Source organism: Pieris napi, chromosome 6 (genome assembly GCF_905475465.1).
Source record: "Pieris napi chromosome 6, ilPieNapi1.2, whole genome shotgun sequence".
In the NCBI taxonomy this organism is placed as follows: Eukaryota; Metazoa; Arthropoda; class Insecta; order Lepidoptera; family Pieridae; genus Pieris; species Pieris napi.
This window is the reverse complement of record NC_062239.1, coordinates 12,466,892-12,490,209: the sequence shown is the minus strand read 5'-3', so window position 1 is coordinate 12,490,209 and position 23,318 is coordinate 12,466,892. Positions and strand designations below refer to the sequence as shown.

Here is a 23,318-nt window from a genome sequence, read left to right as displayed (position 1 = left end):
TAAAGGGTGCTATGTCACTTTTATTGCTAACCCGTTAGAGTTTGCTACAAGTTAAATTAGGCTGTATTACATTGTGATAAGGTTTATTATAAATCGGTATACGGATCGTAAGATAGCATGCTAGATATGTGGGAAAGTATTCTTAAAAAGGTATACTTTTGATTGTATGTTAAGTTTCTGATTGCCAGTTGTTCAGGAAAAACAGGTTAAAAATTATAGGTATACCTCATTGTCTAACAAAAAACCAACCTCTAGACAACGATACAAATATTGTATCTATGGTCAAATGCAAACTTTTTCGAACAAAAAAAACCAATTATGACAGTTGTCAACGTCACGTCTTCAACGTCAAAATCCTTATAAATAAATTTAAAATCATGGATATGAAACCTTACAATTGGCTACGCGAAGCACAAATATACAACAAGAAAAACACGAAAATATCCTTAGAATGGCTGACAGAGAATGCAGACGTTATCGCCCTCCTCTTCACATCCAACGGGGTAGACAAGGACGGTGTCGTCGAGAAATTCTATACAATATATGAAAACGTGAAGTTCATTAATATGGCAATAGAAGTGATTTATGTACCAATGGATGAAAATGAGGAAGATATGCTGAGCTGTTACGAAGGGCAGGCGAATTGGTTTACGCTTAAGATTAATGATCCGCTAATAAACGTACTGAAGCATATGTATGGTAATTGTTGAATGTATTTTCCGTAAACGAGTCTCCTTTAGAAGCCCTGTACATAGATAGAAGTACATACATACGAGTTCAATTTGTTGCGCAACCTAGCTCGTATAGCAAAGAAATTTTCCCCATTGAAATTAATTGATTTATTAATCCAGCACCCAAAACACCGCCGTTGTTTTTGTTGTGAATAAGAAAATGATTTCGTAAAATATTACGAAAAGTATTAAGTAAGCAGATTTACTGCAATTCCCCCCCCCCCCCCCCCCCTCATCTTGTCAGCAAAAGTAAGCAAAGCTCTCAAAAATAATAGTACATAAACGTATTAATTTTTTGTAGGAATCCTTGAAAATGCATTTTGTTTTCAAGCATAGACAATGTGTATATGTGTAAAAAAGTAAATACTTAATCACCAAATAGGAAAAGAACCTCTGCACATATGCACGCATGCACAAATACCCGTCCATGAGAGTCCCACATAAAGGGTATCCATTTCCCCAAGTAAAAAAAGCCTCCAATGGAGCAGACACATTTCCCTGATATTTTTATTACAAATCGAAAACAACTAAAGGATATAACTTATGAATATATGTTACATAGTCAATTGAAAGTCAAAATTCATATAGGTTACACAATGTACACTTATGAACGTCAAAAAGAAATATCAAACCAACGGTGTAGAACGGAAGAGAAGAACTGGCAATAAACTCTCCGACTCTCTTTTTAATCGCCAAGTTTTTTGTTTTGTAAGGAGCTGCAACCATTACACCATGTTCCACATTACATTTTATTTAATAAATAATAATAAAATAAATTAAAAACAAAGATTTGTCCTCTATCACCAGGAGGCATGGTGAAATAGGAGCACGCACTTACATTCTCGTGAACAACACGCAAATACATAGTCGAAATAACTAACGTCACCGCATAGGTACACGAATTCAAGTACGACCAGTACATACATACATACTTCGAAATAATTTAAATTATATGTTTTGAATAGGTATAACATGTATGCCATACATCGTAGTGATCAAACCGAACGGCACCATTGTGTCGACAACTGGGATTCAGGATCTGGAGGAGTATGGGAAGAATGCTCTGATAACGTGGCTGTCCATGTCGAAACCTGTGACGAAGGAGAGGAAACTCAGCCGCGAGGCCTCGGTATATGGAGATAAGTGGATGTATGTGGGAAGCGATGAAGCAAAGAAGAGACAAGAGTATCATAGAAGATTTAGCGTTGTTGAGGAGTCTTCGTAGATTAGTTATAATTCTCCAAAATATACTAATTTAAGAAGTCGATTTTAATTAATTAGATATAATACATCAACTTGTTGAAATGTGTCCCAAAATCTTAATTAAATGAATATTGAAAAAATAAATGTAATAAATTTAAAACATGATAATTCTAATGGCCAAAGCAAGATGGCGTCGCACCGTTCCCTATGACGTAACATGCCTGTAAACACATAAATCAAGTTTTAACGAATGACAAACATGGCGCTTTTCTGCCTTCCTGCCGCACACCACTTCTTTGTGTAGAAATCTGCCAATTGTAGCACTTCCAAACCGCTACGACTTAGGGTTCTTCAAGAAAAGAGCGTACCAATTTTTAAAAGGCCGGCATCGCACCAGCCCCCTGGCATTGAGAGTGTCGATGGGTGGTGGTATCACTTCAGGTGAGCCTGCCCGTTTGCCTTCTTCTCTAAAAAAAAATCTGTTCTTGTGTTGTATTTTTTCACGAAAAACTGTTTAGCACTTTAAGGCTAACGTGCACTAACACTTACTCACTAATTCAAATGGTAAATAAATAAAATACATAAATATGTACTTTTAATATAAAAAAAAACTATTTTTTTAATATATACTTAGCTGTAAGGCGTTTATCAGATACATTACCATATTAATTTAATGATGATATATGATCGCGTTCGTAATTCAAGATTTTAATTTAAGATCAAGTATTAACACTTCGCTTGGTTAATCGTAAAGGTGCATGCTCATTGTTACTTCTTGACAGATAGACATCATATTTATTACTAACGAAACACACCAAATAATAATAATAATAATCAAAAAAGAAAAATAACAAAAAAAGATGAAAAAAAAAAGAAATAAGGTACATTTTAAGTGTGTAATGTGTGTGTGTTGTGGTTGTAACTGGCCCTAGCTCAGGTTATTATGCTGTGCAGCAGACGTGTTCCACAGCGCTGGTCATTCTGCCAGAGACCTCGACAGTTAGTTTGTAATAAAAATAATAGTAAAAAAAATCTCTTTTTTGAAAAAATAATTATATTTTTTACTACAAAAACACGCGAATTTTCAATTTAAAGTTTTATATCTAGCGTTTTTATCCGTTTGTAGGAAAACTCGAAATAGTGTGTATTCTGGCGTATACTTTTCAGGATTAATGGGAAAGCTTTAAAAATTCGTGCAGTGGCGTCTTAGATAAACGCCTATCAAACATTTCCTTATACAAAATGTGAAGTAAGTAATCAGATAAGGAGACTCGAAGTTCTGAGGTCCATTCATAATTTAGGATTATATTACACATTGGACATCATGGAACATTACGATCCAGCCTAACTTAAGACTAATAAGTAATTTAAGTCTAACCTAATTTACTAAAAAGAATATTTAACAGAAGCATCCAATAACAGTCTCTATTAAAAAGAAGACACTCTGTTCTTGTGTTCAATTCACTTACCATTGTTTAGCACTTAAGACTTACGTGCACTAACACTAATTCACTCTTCTCACTAGGCCCGTTGTGTCAAGTTGAATAGCCTCGACATTCACGTGATGGAGGAGCTCAGTTCGTGGGCTCCAGCAAAGAAATTAAGATAAAGCACTGTATACATGCATAAATTTAAATTAGAACATTTTATTCAGGGTGTCAGTGTGTGTGTATACACCTTTATCCGTGTGTACATTCACAACCGAAACTGATAAGCGTAAATTGACAGCCCATTTTGCATATGATTTTGTTTTGTAATATTTTGAATAGAGTTTAGATTGTTTGCGATAAGATATCCTTTAAAGGTTAAGAGATTTTGAAAATTAATTTCTCGTAATGATTTCGATTTTCGCAAAAATTATTTTTTGGGAATTTTTTCGTAATATTTTTTCAAAGATAATTTATGCAGTGTTAGCTTGGTATTTCAGCGTGCAACTTATAACCTTGAGTAAGCTTTCAAAGCTCGGCTACCAATGAATTCTTTAAATGCGCAAGTAAAACTTGCTCATATGGAGATGGTGCATCATTTGGGGATGACTTGTCTTAAAAGAAAAAAATCAAAATTGTAATTTATTATGGAAGAGCTGTGTGTGTGACACATGTATTTTTATTTATTATACTAAAAAGGGTTGCCAAATCTTACACATTTAAATGTGTTGAACTTGTTCCTTAAAGAAGTCGTTAACATGTTGCTAGATCTATAAATTAACAACTATTCAATTGTCGATGATTGATGATTTGATGTTATTAAATTATAATAAAAATGGCAGCCGATACCAGCGCTATTGCTCCGACATATATATGAAAATAATACCTAAAAATCGATTAGGTGTCTCGGAAACAGATCACCTCTGTAGAAAAATTACAGAAACAATCCGGGTTTTGGTACATTCGCGTTTTTCTATTAAACTGTATTCAATAGAGTAATATTTAATATTAAATGGAAGAACTAATGAGTTGCATAAAAACCCGCTTATAAGTAAGGAATTAAAACTTGCATTCGCAGGCCGGATACATAAAGTTGCCTGACTGGGCATATATTATGCGAACATAAAAATCTCCACAGGTCTCATAGAGGAAGCTATTTTTTATTGTCTCTGCCACGATTAAGCGAGGACACGAACGATAAACTTTATGGATAGATACTTTGAAATTATATTGTAAAGAAATATTTTATGTATGTTCTTTTATTTGTAAGGGATAAATATCTTTATTTTGACTAAAAAAACTACCTTAAACTTGTACAGATCGTACAATTTCTTTTTTCGATTTAAAAGTACATATATGCCTAAGTATTGATTAGCGAAAATAAATAAATAAATCAGTGGCGTAAAAAGTTTTAACCGCCTCAGATTTCTCAATCTGTTTCATGATCATTTGTCAATCTAATGGGCAAGTAGGTGATCAGCGTTCTGTGCCTGATGATATGTCTATGGCAATCCGGTTTCCTCACGATGTTCTCCTACACCGTTAGCGAATGATAAATGCGCACATAGATAGAAAGTCCATTGGTGCACAGGGGGGGAACCTACGACCTCAGGGATGAGAGTCGCACGCTGAAGCCCAACACTGATGTTCCTTACAGTTATCACTAGATTAAAGATAGATAGATATAGATAGATTGATTTAAATAAGCTCATTATAATTCTAGAATACACTTATTCCAGGAACTGTTCGTGCCTCTAAACACCAAGGGTGAGCTCTACGAAGTGTGCCCCGAAGAGTTGTCACCTGCCGAATGGGAGGACGCCACAGACTCAACCCCGCCAGTTGAAGTGTCAGCTAGAGCGCACAGACTGCCGCATTTGCTTAGTCTATGGCGACTTCCCACCAGAGTTAGGCTGCTGGCCGGCACAGTTCCTATTGAGATGGCGCATGATGTTGGAGGTATACATAATAATTAATTCCGTTTTAAATTGTAGACATGTAGTTTTGATTTGATCAAGAGTTCTTCGGCAGCACAAATAAACTTTAATTAACTTTAATTTAAATAGCTTAAAAAATAGTTGTAGCTAATATTTTTTTTTTATTCCAGATGATCTTCTGTTACGAGAAGCTGTCACTGAACCAGTTTTAGTCATGTGCACTCTCCCCGATTACAACTCGCAACCCAATATCAACAAGCAAGTCGACCCTAGGTATCACGCCAAGGAGACCTTCCAGCTTCTCCCACTTAACAGCAGTATTAAGGTCCGTCGCACCCAACTTGGCTTTGAAAGTGAGAAGAGAATGTTCCTATCCGCGCGCCTCCAAAAAGCTCTCACCTTCTGTCAACTCAATGTTGACAACTGGATAAGACAGATCTCATACGCAAACTCAACTGTCGTCAGCAAAGCGAAAACGGCTACAGATCTCATGAAAGAAGACCACGAACCGGTCAAGTTCGAAAAGGAAAGGAAATTTACGCTACAAGGTCTAAAAATTGATACGTCACGGCTCTTCGGAAAAAGTGAAAAAGTACTGAAGGATATCCCAGACGAAACTGAAGGGTCAATTATTTTTCTTAGTAAGAACGAACTCGAACATATGAATTACGACGTCTACAGTGACGACGAGGGTAAAGATGATAAGCACGATGATAAAATAGAACATGAAGAGTTTTCACATGAAAAATCAAATGGTTACAGAGAAGATTCTGCTCATAAGAAAAGTAAATGGTTTAAAAATTTAAAATTATTAAAGAGCACGGATAAACTAGATGAAAAGTTAACTGCAATAGAGAATTCTGAAAGACATAAGGACATCAAAGATCCTTTCGATCCTTTAGGTGAAAAACATAGTTCAATTGAGAGATACCAAGACATGGCCAAACTAATCGAAGATAGATTTGGTGTGTTTAGAAAAAATGATGGTACAGCAGAGAAGAGCCATTCGTATAAAAGTTTGACTACTTCTTCGTCTGAAATGGGAACTAGCCAATGTAGTTCGAGTCACAAGAAACCAGTACTAACTAAATCAGTCTCCGTGCAAACTGGTATGCCCGACAGCCCGTGCACAGAAGAAGACAGCGGCATCGACATGAAACATGGCCGAAAAAATTTAAGCGTAGATCAAATTAACTATTGTGGCTCCATGGAAAGTAGCTCTAGTTCGGGCAGAAAACTGAAATCGTTAGATGAGAACATGCTCAAGAAGTCGTCAGCGACAAAGTCATCTACACATTTGGAGAGGCGACAGAGGATACAGCCGGATTTGATTCCCGAAAAGGCTATTGCTAAATCGGAGTCATACAATCAAATCCAGAGCTGTGAGGAAATAAATATGTTTAGTGCTGGGTCGGTATACAATGATAGCGAGTTCGAGGTGAATTCCAAACAACATTCTTTTATTACCGAAAAGTTGTGTTCAGAATTTCATGTTAAAACCAAACGAGTTCTGAGTAAATCCACTTCAAACTTACTTCATCCTAAAAAACCGAATGACAAGAAAGAAGGTGGTAACAGCAATAGTATGCCAACCAAAACCGAACGAACCGACGAAAAATCAGTAAACTTTAGAAAAAAGATTGACAAGCCTCGTGCCCCAACACCGCGTTCGGAAATAGATGAAGACCTATCCGCAGTCGACATTTCAGAAGAGGAACCCCAGATCCAAAAGAAAGTGCGGCGTTCGATATCTTCAATCCAAAAGAGAAAACTACCTGTGATAGAAGATTTACCGTACGGACAAGTAGCAGACGCGGTCGAAATAGAAGAAGAAATTATAGAAACAGATTCCAACTCGGACAACATTTATGCGGAAATCTGCTCTCCACCAATCAAAACAAATGACGACGACTACGACTCGAATGATGTCTTAGCAAATGACCCTGTTATCTGTATCGTTAAAAAGGAAGTCATCACTCGCAACGATGAAAGAGCGAGACAGATGATCGAAAACCAAGATAATGCTTTCCGTCACATTGAAGTAGTAGTAATAGAGAAGACAACGAACTTCGACTTGGACGATTCCAGCCTCGCGTCTAGCGATTTTGACGAGACGGGAAGCAAGAACGACGTCTCGATAATAGATTCTTGGGAGCGTGATAACGTAAAAGTTGAACCAAAACATGCTATTAGGTTAGAAATCACCAGCAATATGGATGACTATCCGGAGAGCCATAATCAAAGCTTAGATAGGACAGAGATACATTTAGGTAAAGATAATGTGATTAGTTTTAGTAACAGTATCCATTTAAATGGTACATATCCCAACGAGGCCATTTATGATACTTTAAAATAAGTCACAATAAGTCATAGATTTAATAGTGTCGTCTTCAATTCGCATAAACTCTGCGCTTACTTTTTTTGTACTACCAGTAATCCGATTTGACAGAACAGTCTTGAGAACAAAACTTAGAAGTTAAATTTTAATTATCTTTAAAGACAAAACCAGTTGGCATTAAAAAATGTCGAATTCCATATATAATATAGAGGCAGTTTGTCTTAATTGGGTGAATTTATTTTGGGGCCCTGTCACATTGCCTGTGCCATTAATATTTTTCCGCTGATCAATTACAATAAACACAATACAATTATTGATCTTCCCAGTCATAGGTTTTGATAATAACGAGATCATTATGTCTGCTTGCTCTTATTTCGTTCATAATATAAAATATCAGTAACGTAAGCTAAAACATGGCACCCTGGAATAACAACACGTAATTGCTCTGGTTGGTAAACGGACTTAACTGAGAGTACATTAAATTGACATTTGTATCTGTAAATATAATCTGTAGACATTACTAAACACTGGGCTATCGACAAAGTTTTAAGCACAGACTAGTAGAATAAGTTGTACACAATATGATAATTGCAAATTTTTCATTTAGTCAATTGTGTTTGCTGAAAGCTTGACAAAATCAAAGGATAAAAAGGTTTAGTTCAGAACGTCCACCTCTGTAGCTGGAGGCTTGGAGTTAAACCTCTAAAGAACAAAGTATTAAAAACATCGTGAATAATGCGCAATTTTAATCTATATTTTTTAAAATTAAAAAAAATTGTAAATGTTTTTGGGTAAATCTATGTACAATATAATATATAGACTAGATTAGATTAGACTTTTCAATAGAGTATCCATAAAAAAGTCTCTATACACTATCAAAGACTACAAAGAACATAGATAAAAAATAATTTTGACGCAACCGTATGTAGATTTAAAAGTTTTTAATGTCAGAGTCGCTCGTTATCAAACCAAAGACAACGAAAAATTTGCAATTACTCATTTGACGGTTGTTTATCCAGTGTCATAGATAATTTTAAATTCGAATCGAAGTGTCAAACACGATTCAATCTTTCAAATGCACCATTTAAGTATTATTGGACATGACAATATATTTTTTATCTAGTCTACAATATATAATATATTAGTTTAATATTTTATCCATATCTTATTAAATATATATAATATGTATTTGTTGTATACGTCTGCAGGACAGGCAATATATGTCTGCACGATAATTATAAGTGAACTGTAGGTGCTATTGCTGGTGCTGAAATATATATACTAAGAATTTATACACAATTAATTTCTCAGTGAAGGATGGCAATTATGTACATAATTTATCTATACTAATATTATAAATGTAAAGAGTTTGGTGACCTAATTTCTGGAACTATTTGAATGGAGTCGTTTTTTGGTAATGGCAATAGTGGACAGTCTGTTTACCCAGGTCACTTGACATCAAGCTCCAAGTCTATACGACCGAAGAGCTGGTGAAATTGCGGAGCATATTTTTAGTATTTTTATATCAACAAACAAATTTTGCCTTCCTTCCTTTTGTAGCGATTAATAATTATATATGTTACTCTATTCACACGTTTAAGCAAAATTTTACATGAATAGAACGCGTTGAATCACACACATTTAACAGTAATTACAAAAGGCGTTAAAACACGCGGATCGTCGAGTTTTATTATAGCGAAATTCTGAAATGAAACGCGTTTTAATCTCATAAAACTTATTTTTAATAAGTAAATTCTACGTTAAGACGAAATTGCACTTATGTATGTAGGTATCACATGACACTAATGTAAATTTGTATTATATAGTTCATCTATTATGTTAAGCGCGAAGCTCTCAAAATTACTTTTAGTGAAAATAAACTCAAAACCTACCAATATTCATGTTTTTTATTTATTCATCTACTTCGTGTTTAGTCGCTGGTGTCCTATAGATCTGCGGATTACACCTGAACTAATGAATTAAATCAAAATAAAAGTTATTCATACATGTATATATTTTATTAACAATAAATGCTTCTATATTTCAAAAATATCTAGTCTAGATAAGAATCAGACATCCCATAGGATGAGTTATCAAATATATGTGCACTTGTGTAGTAAATTATTGTAAAGTAAAATGAAATTGAATTGCCTGACTTAGTCTGTATAATCCTATAAATTATATATACGGAAGTGATTTGTTTAAACAAAATATGAATTCTTTAAAACCGTACGCGGCTATACGGTTTTTTTCAGTATGGCTTTCACGAAGGGCGCGTTGCGTTCTCTTGCCCGTCCTGTACGTTCTGCATATTAATGACCTGTTGAACATCAACAACATCCATTGATATGCAGACGACAGCACGTTGCATCACCTTGATGGCTGGAAGTCTTCCACGGTCCGCTTCAGAAGACATTGTCTTTTGTGGGATCGACTACCGGTAGGGGTCTTCCTTGGGTGATACGACCTCCAATTGTTTAATAAAAGGGCATTCTCCTCCCTACTAAACTGGGTGTCCATGTGCTGAGATGACAGCCCTTTTTGCCCCCCTATCTTATAAAAAATGCCCTTGTCTGTATTGCCTACCACTTCTTGTTTGGCCGTGAATGTGTGCTGTTTTAAAGAACAACATTTAAAATTTAAAAAAAAAAACATTTTTTAATTAAAAGAATTAATCAAAAATTAATAAAACAATTGCAAACTTTACACGCAATAATTTATACGATTCCAAGTATACAGACAACATCAGACAATTAAACTTCATTTAATTAACTGAAATCGACCTTAGAAAGAAAAATACCTTAGGTGCCCGGTTTTTTGTTGTATATCATTAGTTTAGATTAAATATAGTTATATATTTTTTCTTTAAGGAATATGTAGGTTTAAAGATGGTCTGACCAACCCAAAACAATTACTATGTCAATAAGAATAGTTTGTCATACAAAGTGATAAATAAAAGAACAATTCGACAAATATACTGTATTTAATCAAATAAATTACAATAATTAAAAATAGTACCGAAATAATTTCACACATTGGGGCGGTAAACGATAAAATGATTTATAAAATTCACTAAACGCATTGTGCGTTGAAAATAAAAGGAATGGAATTTTCAAATGCTAATCTTAATATTAATGACAATTTACAATATACAAGAATATAGTACATTTATGGTCTGAGATTATGCGATATGAGAACTAGGGGAATGTGTCTGTGGTGATGGGAAAGGGTCATGGTAATCGCATTGAAGTGCCACAGACAATAACTATGAACATTGTTTCTTAGGTTAAGACAACATCTTAAAACGAGTAATTAGAACAGACTATTTAAATGTGTTGCCATGTTCATAGATATCTTTGTATGAAAAGGCATCACAGTTTAGGCAAGTCTTATAGATTGTATGAGTTGGAAGACTGCAGAACCGCATACTACGAAGATGAAGAGAGCCAGGAGCCAGGGTGATACAGGGTATTGGTCTTCCTTTTCCTGAAAAGTAGATAAAATTTACTAGCACCAACACCAAACAGAAACATAGTCCGACCTTGAAGGGTATGACATAATAATATCCAATATATATATTTATTTTATTTACTAATTGATTATTTAATCTGCTGTAGAAAATAATACACAATCAAAGCTAAGAAAATTATCTACAAAATTTAGGTCGCAATTTATTTGTTATCTTCATTAACAAAATGGAATTTGAGATAAAGTCAAATTGGACAGATTAAATGGAAATCAATTAAAATACTAGCATTTATGTGCTGCTAAAACATATATATTTTCTTTAAAAAACTTCTATGGTTGATGTTCATATGATGTAAAACGGGAATCCTGTTTGATTACAGAAAAATAATACTGTTGTAGCTTGGTAAGCATAAAAAATTAACAATTATTAAAATTTACTATTAATAAACAAAACACAATATTTTCCTAACAAAGAGTTTCCTAAGTTCATTTTGTTTTCATTGATTAATCAAATTATTAAACATACTTTCAAATTGAAAACATTTAGAAGTTGTATAAATAATATCTCACTACATTGTTGAATTTTGTCAATAAATTACGACGCATTATCAATACAAAACCTTGAAAACATTTTATCTTTTGTTTTTAAACACCTGAATCTATGTTGATTAAATATGGATAAATGTTATAATTTCATGGTTCTGTTATTAGCAAAATTCTAAGGTTAAACAAAGATAGCAAAATTTAATTTAATAAAAAGTAAAACTACAAAAGGAAAAAATTCAATAATGAATGGAATTCATTTTATGTGTGACTGATGTGTTTAGTCACAGTTTTTATGATTATGATGGGGTATAATAAGCTGTTACTTGCCACTTCATTATATAAATAAGTCTATTTTTTTCCGTAACATCCATATTGTGAATGGTTTCTCACTCAAGGAGTCACTTTTTAAGCGGCAAATAAATAGAATTTAATTATTATTTCATATCATAGAAATCAAATTTGCTAACTTGCTTAGGCATGCAAAGAAAAATCTATATAAATATGTATTCTCCTTCAATTATTGCTACGCACCTTTGTCGTTTTTGGTACATTTCCTCTCATGGTGATGTTTTTGCTAGCAATTTCGTTAGCGATGCGCATTCTCTGCTTTGGTGCCATGTTTGTTGATTACCAGTTATATTTGTCCTGAAATACATTAAATAGAAAATCAGTTAATGTTTGACATAATATATAATTAGATAAGATTATTTATATTCAAACTAAGCTAAGAAATTTGCAATGGACAATAAGACATTAAAATATTATTTTCAGTGATATTCAAAACACATTTTTTATTGACTTTGTGGGTCTCACTAAATGAAATTTAGACATATACTTAGAATAATAAGTGCAAACAGAGTTAGGATAAAAATAAAAAAATACAATAAACAAGTTTTTACCTTTAAATATTATAGTTATTTCAAGTGAGGGTCACATATAAAAATAAAAACCAAACTAAATTAAAATTTAAAGAAATCCCTATTTTATAGAACTATAATTATCAAATTAGTAATTAGTTACTAATAACAATGATTGTTAAACAATTTAATAAGAGGTAATTAGTTTTATAGAATTCTTTAATTATCTCACCTTATACAAAATTACAATTACCTAATGAAAAGTGAAAGGAAAGTCTCGTTAGTACTATGAGATATTGTTACGTAGTAATAAAAACGAATGTTTTGTATTGTAAGACGCTAAATTGCCAGCATCACGATAACAATATGTGATGTGGATCTGGGAAATCCCAATATACGCAGTTCATCGCTTAGAAACTTGTAAACAGCTGCCATGTAACTCGTAAAGCATACTACAAAATTGCTACATCTAGAGCCTCAATAACATGTAAAAATAAATTAAACAACAGGTTTTCGTCTAATTATCGTCAGGATTAACATTAAATCTTAGAAAACGAACTAAACCGAGTAAATTATGCTAAAACAAGAAATTAAAGTATTACTGTAATCAAGCCGACTGCTTGCAAGTTTTAATCTTACTACACTTATCATGTTAGAAAACAATAAAAATACTCACAATGATTAAAAATTTAAAGGCTGAATAGCCTGCTCACGTACAAACTCGATTGACACGTATGTAAAAGTGAAATCCGGAATCCAGCAAAGCAATACAAATTTTTCTTGATAGTTGATTGTCAAACATGAAATATCACAACACGTCGCATCGACACGTCAATATTGATGTTTGAAATTTGCACAGACGATTAAAGCTAGAATACATTTTGACGTATAATATTTTAGTAACTATTAACTAACTATTTTAGTTAAATATAAAATGGTAATGAAAATTTACTCTTATCCAATATTTTTTAAAACATATGTATTATGTGAACACTAATAGTATTACTATAGGAAGCAGTGCATTGTTTTTAAAACGATTAGTGGTAACACTAGATGGCTGGATAGCTAAATTTGTATAGTGCCATCTAGCGAGTAAGAATTTTTTTTACCATAGTCAAGTGTTCAAAGAGAAGACGTTTATCGTGTAACAAAAGTTTTAAAGATGTCGCTAGTTTGACTATCTTTCTAGACTATCTAGACTATCTTTCAACACGGAGATAGGTTAATAATTAAGAATCATTATTATCAGTGGACGAGATGCAGCTTTTTCCTCGATCCTGGCCCACAACTTACCCACATATTATGTACCAATATCTGTGTAATTAATAGCTTCGGAATACATTAGTAATTAACGAAAAGAGATATCATAATAAAAACGTGCATAATAAAGCCTTTATGCTTTGAGACAGAGCAGACATATTTCTGCATTATAATGCATTATTATTTATTAGCCATCTGTGCCCGTAACTATCCATTTTATCTATCCAACTGTTATCTACGAATAATAAAAATGTTTTTATAATTTTGTGGTATTTATTTAAGTCTAGACTACGTAGGTTTATTTTGCTATAGTATTTCAATAATTAGAATGTTTTTAATTAATTTAACTATACAAATGTAGGTTAAATAAATAGCTACATATTATACTATGTCCGGGTAAAAATGTACCATTTTCCATCCCTTTCGCGTTGTATGAGATAACAAGATATTCTAACAGACAAGAATGAGACACCTATATGATAAGGATACAGGATATCGTATTACAATTTGAGCCAATGGTGCCTCAGTGTATCCTGTCGTGTGATCCTTGCGCTGCGATTGGTCGAAATAGACAATATTATGTTACGCCTATATCAATTCGAATTTCGAACTTGGAAGTCTCGAGTGGATGTTTTATTCAGTTCAGCCGCCGTTGCGAAAGATAGAATTTTGAAAGTATATTTGTACTCTGTTTTGTACCGAAGAGCAATCAATGAATATGAAATAATTGAACAAGAGATATTTAAAAATAGATTTCCAAATTCCAAATTTAAATCGTAGTAACAGGAGGGCATGTAGGAGGCTCGTCTAATGTTAAGTGATAGGTACCGCCGCCCATGGACACTCATTGCCAGCTCGCAAGTACGTTGCCGGCCTTTTAATAACTGGTACGCTCTTTTCTTGAAGGACCCTAAGTCGAATTGGTTCGGGAAAACTTCAGTGGGCAAGTGGTTCCAAATATGTGGTGCGCGGCAAAAACTGCCTTTAAAACACCGCACAGTTGTGGAACGACGGACGTCGAGGTGATACGGATTTTGTATTGATTATTATTGGATTCATGAAACTCAGCTGCAGGTATTAATCTGAACAACTCCTGTGAACTCCGTGGTAAATGCTGTAGTAGATGCAGCGAGACCCCACATCTCTACGCAATGCCAGTTCGGAAAGTGACTGGTCAATGATGATTTGAATTCAAATACCTACTAGGAAAAAATATTCACAAGGCTTTAAATTTATTGAAATTCAAAATCATTTATTCATTTAGGTACGCAATATACACTTATGAACGTCAGAAAATAAATACATATTAAATGCTTCTAATTTTACATTTACCTACTGCCAGTTCTCTAATCAAGGGCGTAGAACGGAAGATAAGAACTGGCAATAAAGTACCGGGCTATACATACCTAGTAGTTTTTGTTCTAGGTCTTCATATTATCAAATTAATTTATACAAAATATTGTAAAAACTATTTTAAAAGAGTAAGTATGGAGTTTCGTGCCCATTCTTCTCCATATGAAACTACCTTTTGAAATGGGCAAATATTTTATCAAGTAATTTTGACTTTCAAAAGTGCCTTTTTAATAGGTATAATTGAAATAAATGATCAGACTTTGAATTTAACTTTGATGGTACAGGACATCATTATTGGTGGTTTCCTACTAACGCTGACTCCAAAAGAACCAGCCTAGAACTCAGTCGAGTTTATATTTTTGGACTAAGTCAACATATTAGGGGTTTCCATATTATATCTAAAGATTGGAAATGAAAATGACATTCTTAAAATCATAACTAAAATTTAATTCATTTTAACTGCATTGAATGCGAACCAAAAATTTTAGCTAAACTTTTTACGTGCCGTCGTAATGGCGCCGGATTGCAAATAATCCTAAGATAACATTGTATTGCCATTTTCAATGTTTGTTCACTTGAATCGACCCTTGTGTTACCAATATATATTTAATTAATATAGGCAAGCTTTATAAAAGCTTTCTAAACGCAATAATAGAGATCTTTTGGTATTTACATTGAGTGTACCTACCTATAAATCAAAGTGGATTTTTGAAAGTACTGAAAAAATCTTGTTGCGTGCGAAAATATTCTATAATTTATTATCCAAACATAGACATCATCAGACATATTTATATCTTATCCTAGGCATTTACTGTGTATTTATATTACATTTGTGTGTACATATTAGACGATATAAAAAGTTTAAAAAATTGTGTTTATTGTGACAACAATTCATTATAATATGTTGATAAGATTTGGAAAAGTAAAAACATACCTGTCAGGGTTCCCAGCTCATTCATAACAAACTTAATAGTTATTTCCATATTATGTAATTAGATCGTTTTTATAGTTTATAGTGTGAATAGGTTTTATATGGGATTAACTTAACAGTGCAGTACAACTTAACACTTAACAATGCTTTTGATTGACAATTCGACGAGCCCTTCCCTGAATTCTGGCCAAAACCAGAAGCTGGTATTTTGGAGCACAGGAGAAGAGAAGTGAGCGTTATTATTATTATATTCGGTAGTTCATAAAAGAAAGTGTCTTGTGAAGTGTAGACGTCTTCCAGCTCAAGTGATGCTGAGGAAATTTTGAATTAATGTCTACATAGAAAACCAAAAAAAAAAACATCAGTGGCGCTACAACCTTTTTAGATCTGGGCCTCAGGTATTTGTATCTGTTTCGTGATCGTTTATCAATCTAATAGGCAAGTGTAGCCTCCTGTGTGACACACGCCGTCGACTTTTTGGGTCTAAGGCAAGCAAGTCCTCATGATACTTTCCTTTATCGTTCTTGCGAATATTAAATGCGCTCTTAGAAAGTCCATTGGTGCACAACCGGGGATCGAACCTATGAAGGATGAAAGTTAACCTCGTCAACGGGTTTATAATATCTTATATACACTTAAATAATCTAAGATGAAATAGTACGAACATTGCCGAGTCGGCGAGGTGTGTCGTATTAAATTACGTAAAATGACACTGTGCGCGCTCCATGACGATTGCGACACGGTTTGTCTGTTCCACGATGGGACTCGACAATCACAACACTAGATATGCCCGTGGCTTTGCTGAATACGGAATTCTATAGAACAGAATTTCCGACGTCTGGAAGAACTTTGGGAGCGTTCAAGTATTACGTAACGAGTTTATTTTCCTTTTGTAAAACGTTACGATGCGGGGCGGGGATTGAATTACGAATAATATTAACAATAGTTAATATTATTTTCGACTTACACCACATAATAGTAACTGAAGAGTCACTAGGTGGTCACAAAACGTTTTACTATACTTGAGTACAGTACTGTACTTGGGTACTGAAAAACGTTATGGCGAGTTACATGGGGGGAGGGTCAATAATCTCCAAAAATTGCGTTACGTAATACTTGAACGCTCCTTTTACAAAATTTTGAAATGCAAGAAGCAGAATAGATTCTATTTCAGATTTCAGTATCTAGTTCTCTTTTCAGTCAGTAGCTCTTGTCTGAGCGTCGTACAAGGAAACATCTGGAGCAGACAATGTTTCCACCAAATTCTGTCCAGCGCCACTTATAACAGTGTATAGTTTTGAGGACGATGAGGTATCACTTGATCGGTCCATCTGGTTGGTACACGATCGTTTGCGAAGAGAAAGAAGAATGGACAGGAAATCGCAAGTACCAATGGCGTTACAACAAGCCTCTGTTTCTTTATTCTCCATTTCTATATCTTTTGATGATCTCAATAGGCAAGTAGGTGATCAACCTTCTGAACCTGATATGCCGTCGACTTTTTGGGTCTAATGGTATCCTCCAATGTTTTCCTTCACCGTTCAAGCGAACATTGAGTTTGAGTTTGATATAAATAAATAATATAAATGAGTAGGGCAACCTTTTTAGGTTAGGGCCTCAGAATTATTCCATACATTTCGATATTTTTTATCAATTAAAAAAAAAGCATTGTTAAGTGCCTTATCAGATAGACTAATATACTTTTTGTTGGTATTTTTTTTGTAAAATTTATGTTTACCATAATTTTGAAAAGCTTGTAACCTATACTGTAGATATAGCATTATGTATGTTATAAATAAATAAATATAGAATATAGATAAATTTGCGTCTACATTGATAAAAATCGATTCAGTTTAGTCGACCATAAACAATTATGCATAGAGACACTTTCTTTTATGTCCAGTCTGAAATGTCAAAAAAATCTTTTGTACCACAGACAATCACTTTCGCTATTGTACCATTGTGCAATTAAAGGCTTTTACGCGAATTGAAACGTAATACTTTTTAGATTATATGATAAGATGTTTGGATCTTTTTGACTCGTTTCTAAGTGACAGATTGGATTTCTTAATCACAATAGTGAACAATATCGTAGGTTTTCTTATTGTATGGAAAACTGCCGTACAATTGAGTTTGAAGTTAAGTCAACTATATAATATAAATAAATACAATATATATAAAAAAGGCCAATTAAAAAGGTACCTACATTTGAAAGTCAAAATTTCAAGTTAAACCACTTCCTAAAGGTAGGTAAAGTTTCATATGGAGAAGAATGGACAAGAAACTCCATAATTACTCCTACACACTTCTATTACAACTATTTACTTGTATATATTGATTTAATAATTATATGTGAAGACCATGTACCTAGAACAAAATAACTAGGTACTATACTAAAATAAAATAGACGCATGGTGTTATAAAAAAAATGCAGCAGATAACTAAATTATTATGTAGATACATAGTGCTTTATCAATATTTATTTTATTTAAGCATCTCTCACATCAGTACATGTTATGAGGCCAATCACACGCGTATGAAATAGATAGATAGAGAGAATAATATGTTATAGAATGTATATGTGGGCTTTCCTGCCTTTTGCTAACTAAAAAAACCAGCGCTTCGTCATGTATCGCTCGTATGGTCGTATATCATATCCAAATTAATTTTAACATTAATATGAAATATTTAATTAATATTAAAAAAAGTGCGTGCGTTCAAAGTAGGTACACATGTCAGAAGTGAAACTTCTTTGGCAAACAATTTTTTAACTCTTGTTCATAATTAGAGGTAGGGAAAAAGGAAGATATGTTAGGAATTTATTGAAATATTAAGTGCCGAAAATTAATACAAATAATTAAAAAAATATATATATATTTCTTCGATAATAAAAACATGTGGCACATTAATTTACAATTCGTCATTTAAGATTTTAATAAATTATTTTGCATAAAACATAAATTCTCTTTACGAAATTTTAATTTTTAAAATAGAATTTCTATGAGGTAATTCACCCTTCTCACTCTCTCAATCGGTCTCAATCGCTCTCTCCCTTGTCTTCGACAAAAACGCTGCACAGCTTCGTGACGCTCCGTAAAAAATTTTCCCTCATGCGCCCAAAGAAGTTTCACTTCAAAAAATAAGGTTAATTAACATTTACTAACAGTTCCCAAGGCAGCAGAGCGGGCGAGAAGAACAGGCAAGAAACTTTCCAACATAGACTTCTTAAACAGCCTCAAACAAGTCTAGTACCTGTGTTTGTTAGAACCTACCATTTTTTTTTATTGTAACAGGAGGCTCATCTGAATATAAATGATACCGCCGCCCATGGACAGTCACTTTGCTAGAGGACTCGCATGCGTTGCCGGGATACATAAATGTTAATTTATAACGTGTCTTCGAAGTCCGTTAGAAATAAGTAATACTTTCACTTCGGTACCTCAAGAAGTCCCCTCGTCTTTGTAAGTTATCTTTAAACCGTTATAAAACAAACTAAGCTTTTCACCGCAGGGGAGGTGCTTCCTAAAAGGTTTCCATGTCGGCATACATCCCCCTTCTCCCTAACTTTAAAGGGTTGGGACGGGAAGCCGCACAAATTATCTCCTTGTCTGCACTTGTTTTGTAACAAAAGTTAATATTTTGACACGTTTTGAAACATTCGAAATATCTTGGATTATTTAGTTTTATTATGCCTATTCTGTGATTCAATCAATATATATATTACAATAACATATTGTTACAAACACGTTCTTATTGTTTAAATCAAAAATACTATTGATTATACACCACAAGAATTACGTCTTATCAAAAAGTCACAAAAGAACAATACAAAACATCAACTATATTTACTTGAATTGCCAAGAGGTAAACCAGGCCAAATCTGATCCATTACCGTCAATATATTAAATACATACATATTCCAGAACAGCATGGGTTTGATGAGGTATATATTCTATGGGGAATAATCCGTCGTACTATTTAAGGTCGCTGCAGTTTGTAGTATGTTATCAACACACCATCTCGATACTTAATAAGAAACAATTAAAAGGGTAGGAGGGCAAAGGAGCGTCATCTCAGCCCATGGATACCAATTTTTATCTTTTTAGACTTTGAGGGAGGAGGTCCCTTACTTTATCACCTATATTTACTTGAATTGCCAAGAGGTAAACCAGGCCAAATCTGATCCATTACCGTCAATATATTAAATACATACATATTCCAGAACAGCATGGTTTTGATGAGGTATATATTCTATGGGGAATAATCCGTCGTACTATTTAAGGTCGCTGCAGTTTGTAGTATGTTATCAACACACCATCTCGATACTTAATAAGAAACAATTAAAAGGGTAGGAGGGCAAAGGAGCGTCATCTCAGCCCATGGATACCAATTTTTATCTTTTTAGACTTTGAGGGAGGAGGTCCCTTACTTTATCACCTATATTTACTTGAATTGCCAAGAGGTAAACCAGGCCAAATCTGATCCATTACCGTCAATATATTAAATACATACATATTCCAGAACAGCATGGGTTTGATGAGGTATATATTCTATGGGGAATAATCCGTCGTACTATTTAAGGTCGCTGCAGTTTGTAGTATGTTATCAACACACCATCTCGATACTTAATAAGAAACAATTAAAAGGGTAGGAGGGCAAAGGAGCGTCATCTCAGCCCATGGATACCAATTTTTATCTTTTTAGACTTTGAGGGAGGAGGTCCCTTACTTTATCACCTATATTTACTTGAATTGCCAAGAGGTAAACCAGGCCAAATCTGATCCATTACCGTCAATATATTAAATACATACATATTCCAGAACAGCATGGGTTTGATGAGGTATATATTCTATGGGGAATAATCCGTCGTACTATTTAAGGTCGCTGCAGTTTGTAGTATGTTATCAACACACCATCTCGATACTTAATAAGAAACAATTAAAAGGGTAGGAGGGCAAAGGAGCGTCATCTCAGCCCATGGATACCAATTTTTATCTTTTTAGACTTTGAGGGAGGAGGTCCCTTACTTTATCACCTATATTTACTTGAATTGCCAAGAGGTAAACCAGGCCAAATCTGATCCATTACCGTCAATATATTAAATACATACATATTCCAGAACAGCATGGGCTTGATGAGGTATATATTTGTTATTGTTATTTTTTGTTTTTATTATTTTGTTCTAATATAACTGATGTGTATGTACACATACATATCACCACTTATATGAAACCAGCTGCCCACTGAAGTATTTCCGAACCAATTCAACTTAGGGTCCTTCAAGAAAAGAGCGTACCAATTCTTAAAAGACCAGCTTTGGGAGCCTTCTGGCAATATTCTTGGCTTATTATTATGGGGTCATGCTGCTGATGTCGAAACTATTTTCATCCTGCAGAAGAGGGCTATTCGTGCAATTTATAATTTAAAATGTAGGGAATCTCTGAGAGATAAATTCAAGGAAATTAATATACTTACCTTTCCCTCGCAATATATTTATGAAAATATAATGTATGTACCTATATAAAAATAGTGATGATTACTTGAATAGGTAGAACATACGCACAATGTTAATACTCGGAACAAACGCAGGCTGCAATTTCCCCGTATTAGACTATCTAAAGTTAGTAATTCTTTTTTGGGAAAAGGGATACTTTTCTTTAATAAAATCCTAGAGGCTCTATTATCTCTGCCTTTTAATAAATTTAAGAAATGTATTGAGAAATCGATTATCTAGTTGATAAAAGGGCCTGGGACTAGTGCTAGACAGGCTACTTTTAATTAATTTGCGATATTTGTTTTAAAATAAGTGTTATTTGACATAGTAATTTTGGAAGATGATTTGCTATTTTTAAAGAGTACCGAGAGTTCTTTACGCCGGCTTTTTCTCTCAACCTACACAATTTTTTTTAATATTTATTAATAAGATTCTCCATGACGTGGTATCTTATCTCTTAACATTTCCTGCCCGTTGGCCCCCTGTTATATAAAATAAAAACCAAAGCATATAATTGTGCAAAAATGAAACTAGAGTAATCCTATACGTTTTTGAAGCCAATTACCCGTAATATGCAATAATTGCTGACGTGGCCAATGCAAGTGGAATTCTTTTGTGTCCTGGCGCCATACTTGAAATACTTTTCGACGGGTACTTGCACGATTTAATTGTGATTTAAGTGTACTTTAGAAATAACACTTTTAGTTTCTTATTACACGTATTTCTGTAAAAATCTTGATTTCATAACGAGTTTATTCTTTTACCGCGGTGCCTAAAGCTATGGAAACAAAGAAACAAAAAATTATTGTTGTAGTTTAATAGAACACAAATCAAAATATTTATTTCCAACCCACAAATATATAGTATTTACAATATTCTTAACCGTAACGTAATAATAATAATGTAAAATGGATAAATAGGAAATTAAAACAAATTAGATGACTTTCGTTTCCAGTCATTTATAAACCGCTACAACCTTTTCAGGTCTGGGCCTCAGATATCTGAGTCTTTTTCATGATCATCAATCTAATTACTAGTAAGTAGGAGATCAGCCTCCTGACATATGCCGTCGACTTTTTGGGTCTAAGGCAAGATTTCCTCTAGATGTTTTCCTTCACAGTACAAGCGCACATAGACAGAAAGTAGTTCTGTAGCCACTAGGCAGCACTCCTCACCAGCTAAACCCAACTAAAATACACGAGCCTATTATTATTGGTTTGATTGAAACGATTCGAAGAACATCTTATATGCAAACATTTCTGGAACACCCGCATGAGACTTTTTCCCACAAAATCCAATTTTTTCAATTTCCAAGGCAGATGGACCGTTTTCCGTTTTCAACTACGATGGAACTAAAATTATCTAAGCGCGTAACTCGATCCGAGGGGTGGAAACGTATGCTTCGAGAATGGGACGGTTATATGTAATAGTGAAACGATTATTCATTTAATTAAAGAGGTTATTAGGATAACATTGTCTATGGGGAATAATCCGTCGTACTATTTAAGGTCGCTGCAGTTTGTAGTATGTTATCAACACACCATCTCGATACTTAGAAGAAACAATTGAAAGTGTAGGAGGGCAAAGGAGCCTACGGGACGCCCAAAAAGAGCAGTCAGCCCATGGACACCAATTTTTATCTTTTAAGACTTTGAGGGAGGAGGTCCCTTGCTTTAAATAATTGGTGGTCGTATCTCTCAGGGAAGACCACTGGGAGTTGATTTAACAGTTCGCTAGTTCTCAAAGAAAATGTTTGTGAAGCGGACCGGTTCC

The 23,318-nt window shown here is 33.9% G+C and overlaps 3 protein-coding genes across 3 annotated transcripts in view; 2 read left to right on the top strand and 1 right to left on the bottom strand.

Moving 5' to 3' along the window:
* Positions 1-9,530, top strand: part of LOC125050337 — a 95,575-nt gene extending 86,045 nt beyond the window's left edge. The window contains exons 5-6 of the mRNA XM_047650097.1: positions 5,101-5,320; positions 5,469-9,530. Of these exons, the coding sequence (XP_047506053.1) occupies positions 5,101-5,320; positions 5,469-7,654 (2,406 nt within the window). The 3' untranslated portion in view covers positions 7,655-9,530. The remainder of the gene's footprint in view (positions 1-5,100; positions 5,321-5,468) is intronic.
* On the top strand, positions 342-1,985 carry LOC125050338. Its single transcript, XM_047650098.1, has 2 exons — positions 342-699; positions 1,697-1,985. Exons 1-2 carry the CDS (start codon positions 378-380, stop codon positions 1,954-1,956), a joined length of 582 nt encoding a protein of 193 aa, XP_047506054.1. The 5' UTR covers positions 342-377; the 3' UTR covers positions 1,957-1,985.
* A 1,070-nt stretch (positions 9,531-10,600) lies between the features above and the next one.
* LOC125050307 (stress-associated endoplasmic reticulum protein 2) lies at positions 10,601-13,307 on the bottom strand. Its single transcript, XM_047650051.1, has 3 exons — positions 13,184-13,307; positions 12,182-12,295; positions 10,601-11,122 (listed from the first exon to the last, which is right to left on the bottom strand). The coding sequence occupies exons 2-3, from the start codon at positions 12,266-12,268 to the stop codon at positions 11,015-11,017; spliced, it is 195 nt and encodes a 64-aa protein (XP_047506007.1). The 5' UTR covers positions 12,269-12,295; positions 13,184-13,307; the 3' UTR covers positions 10,601-11,014.
* Between the last annotated feature and the right edge of the window lie 10,011 nt (positions 13,308-23,318).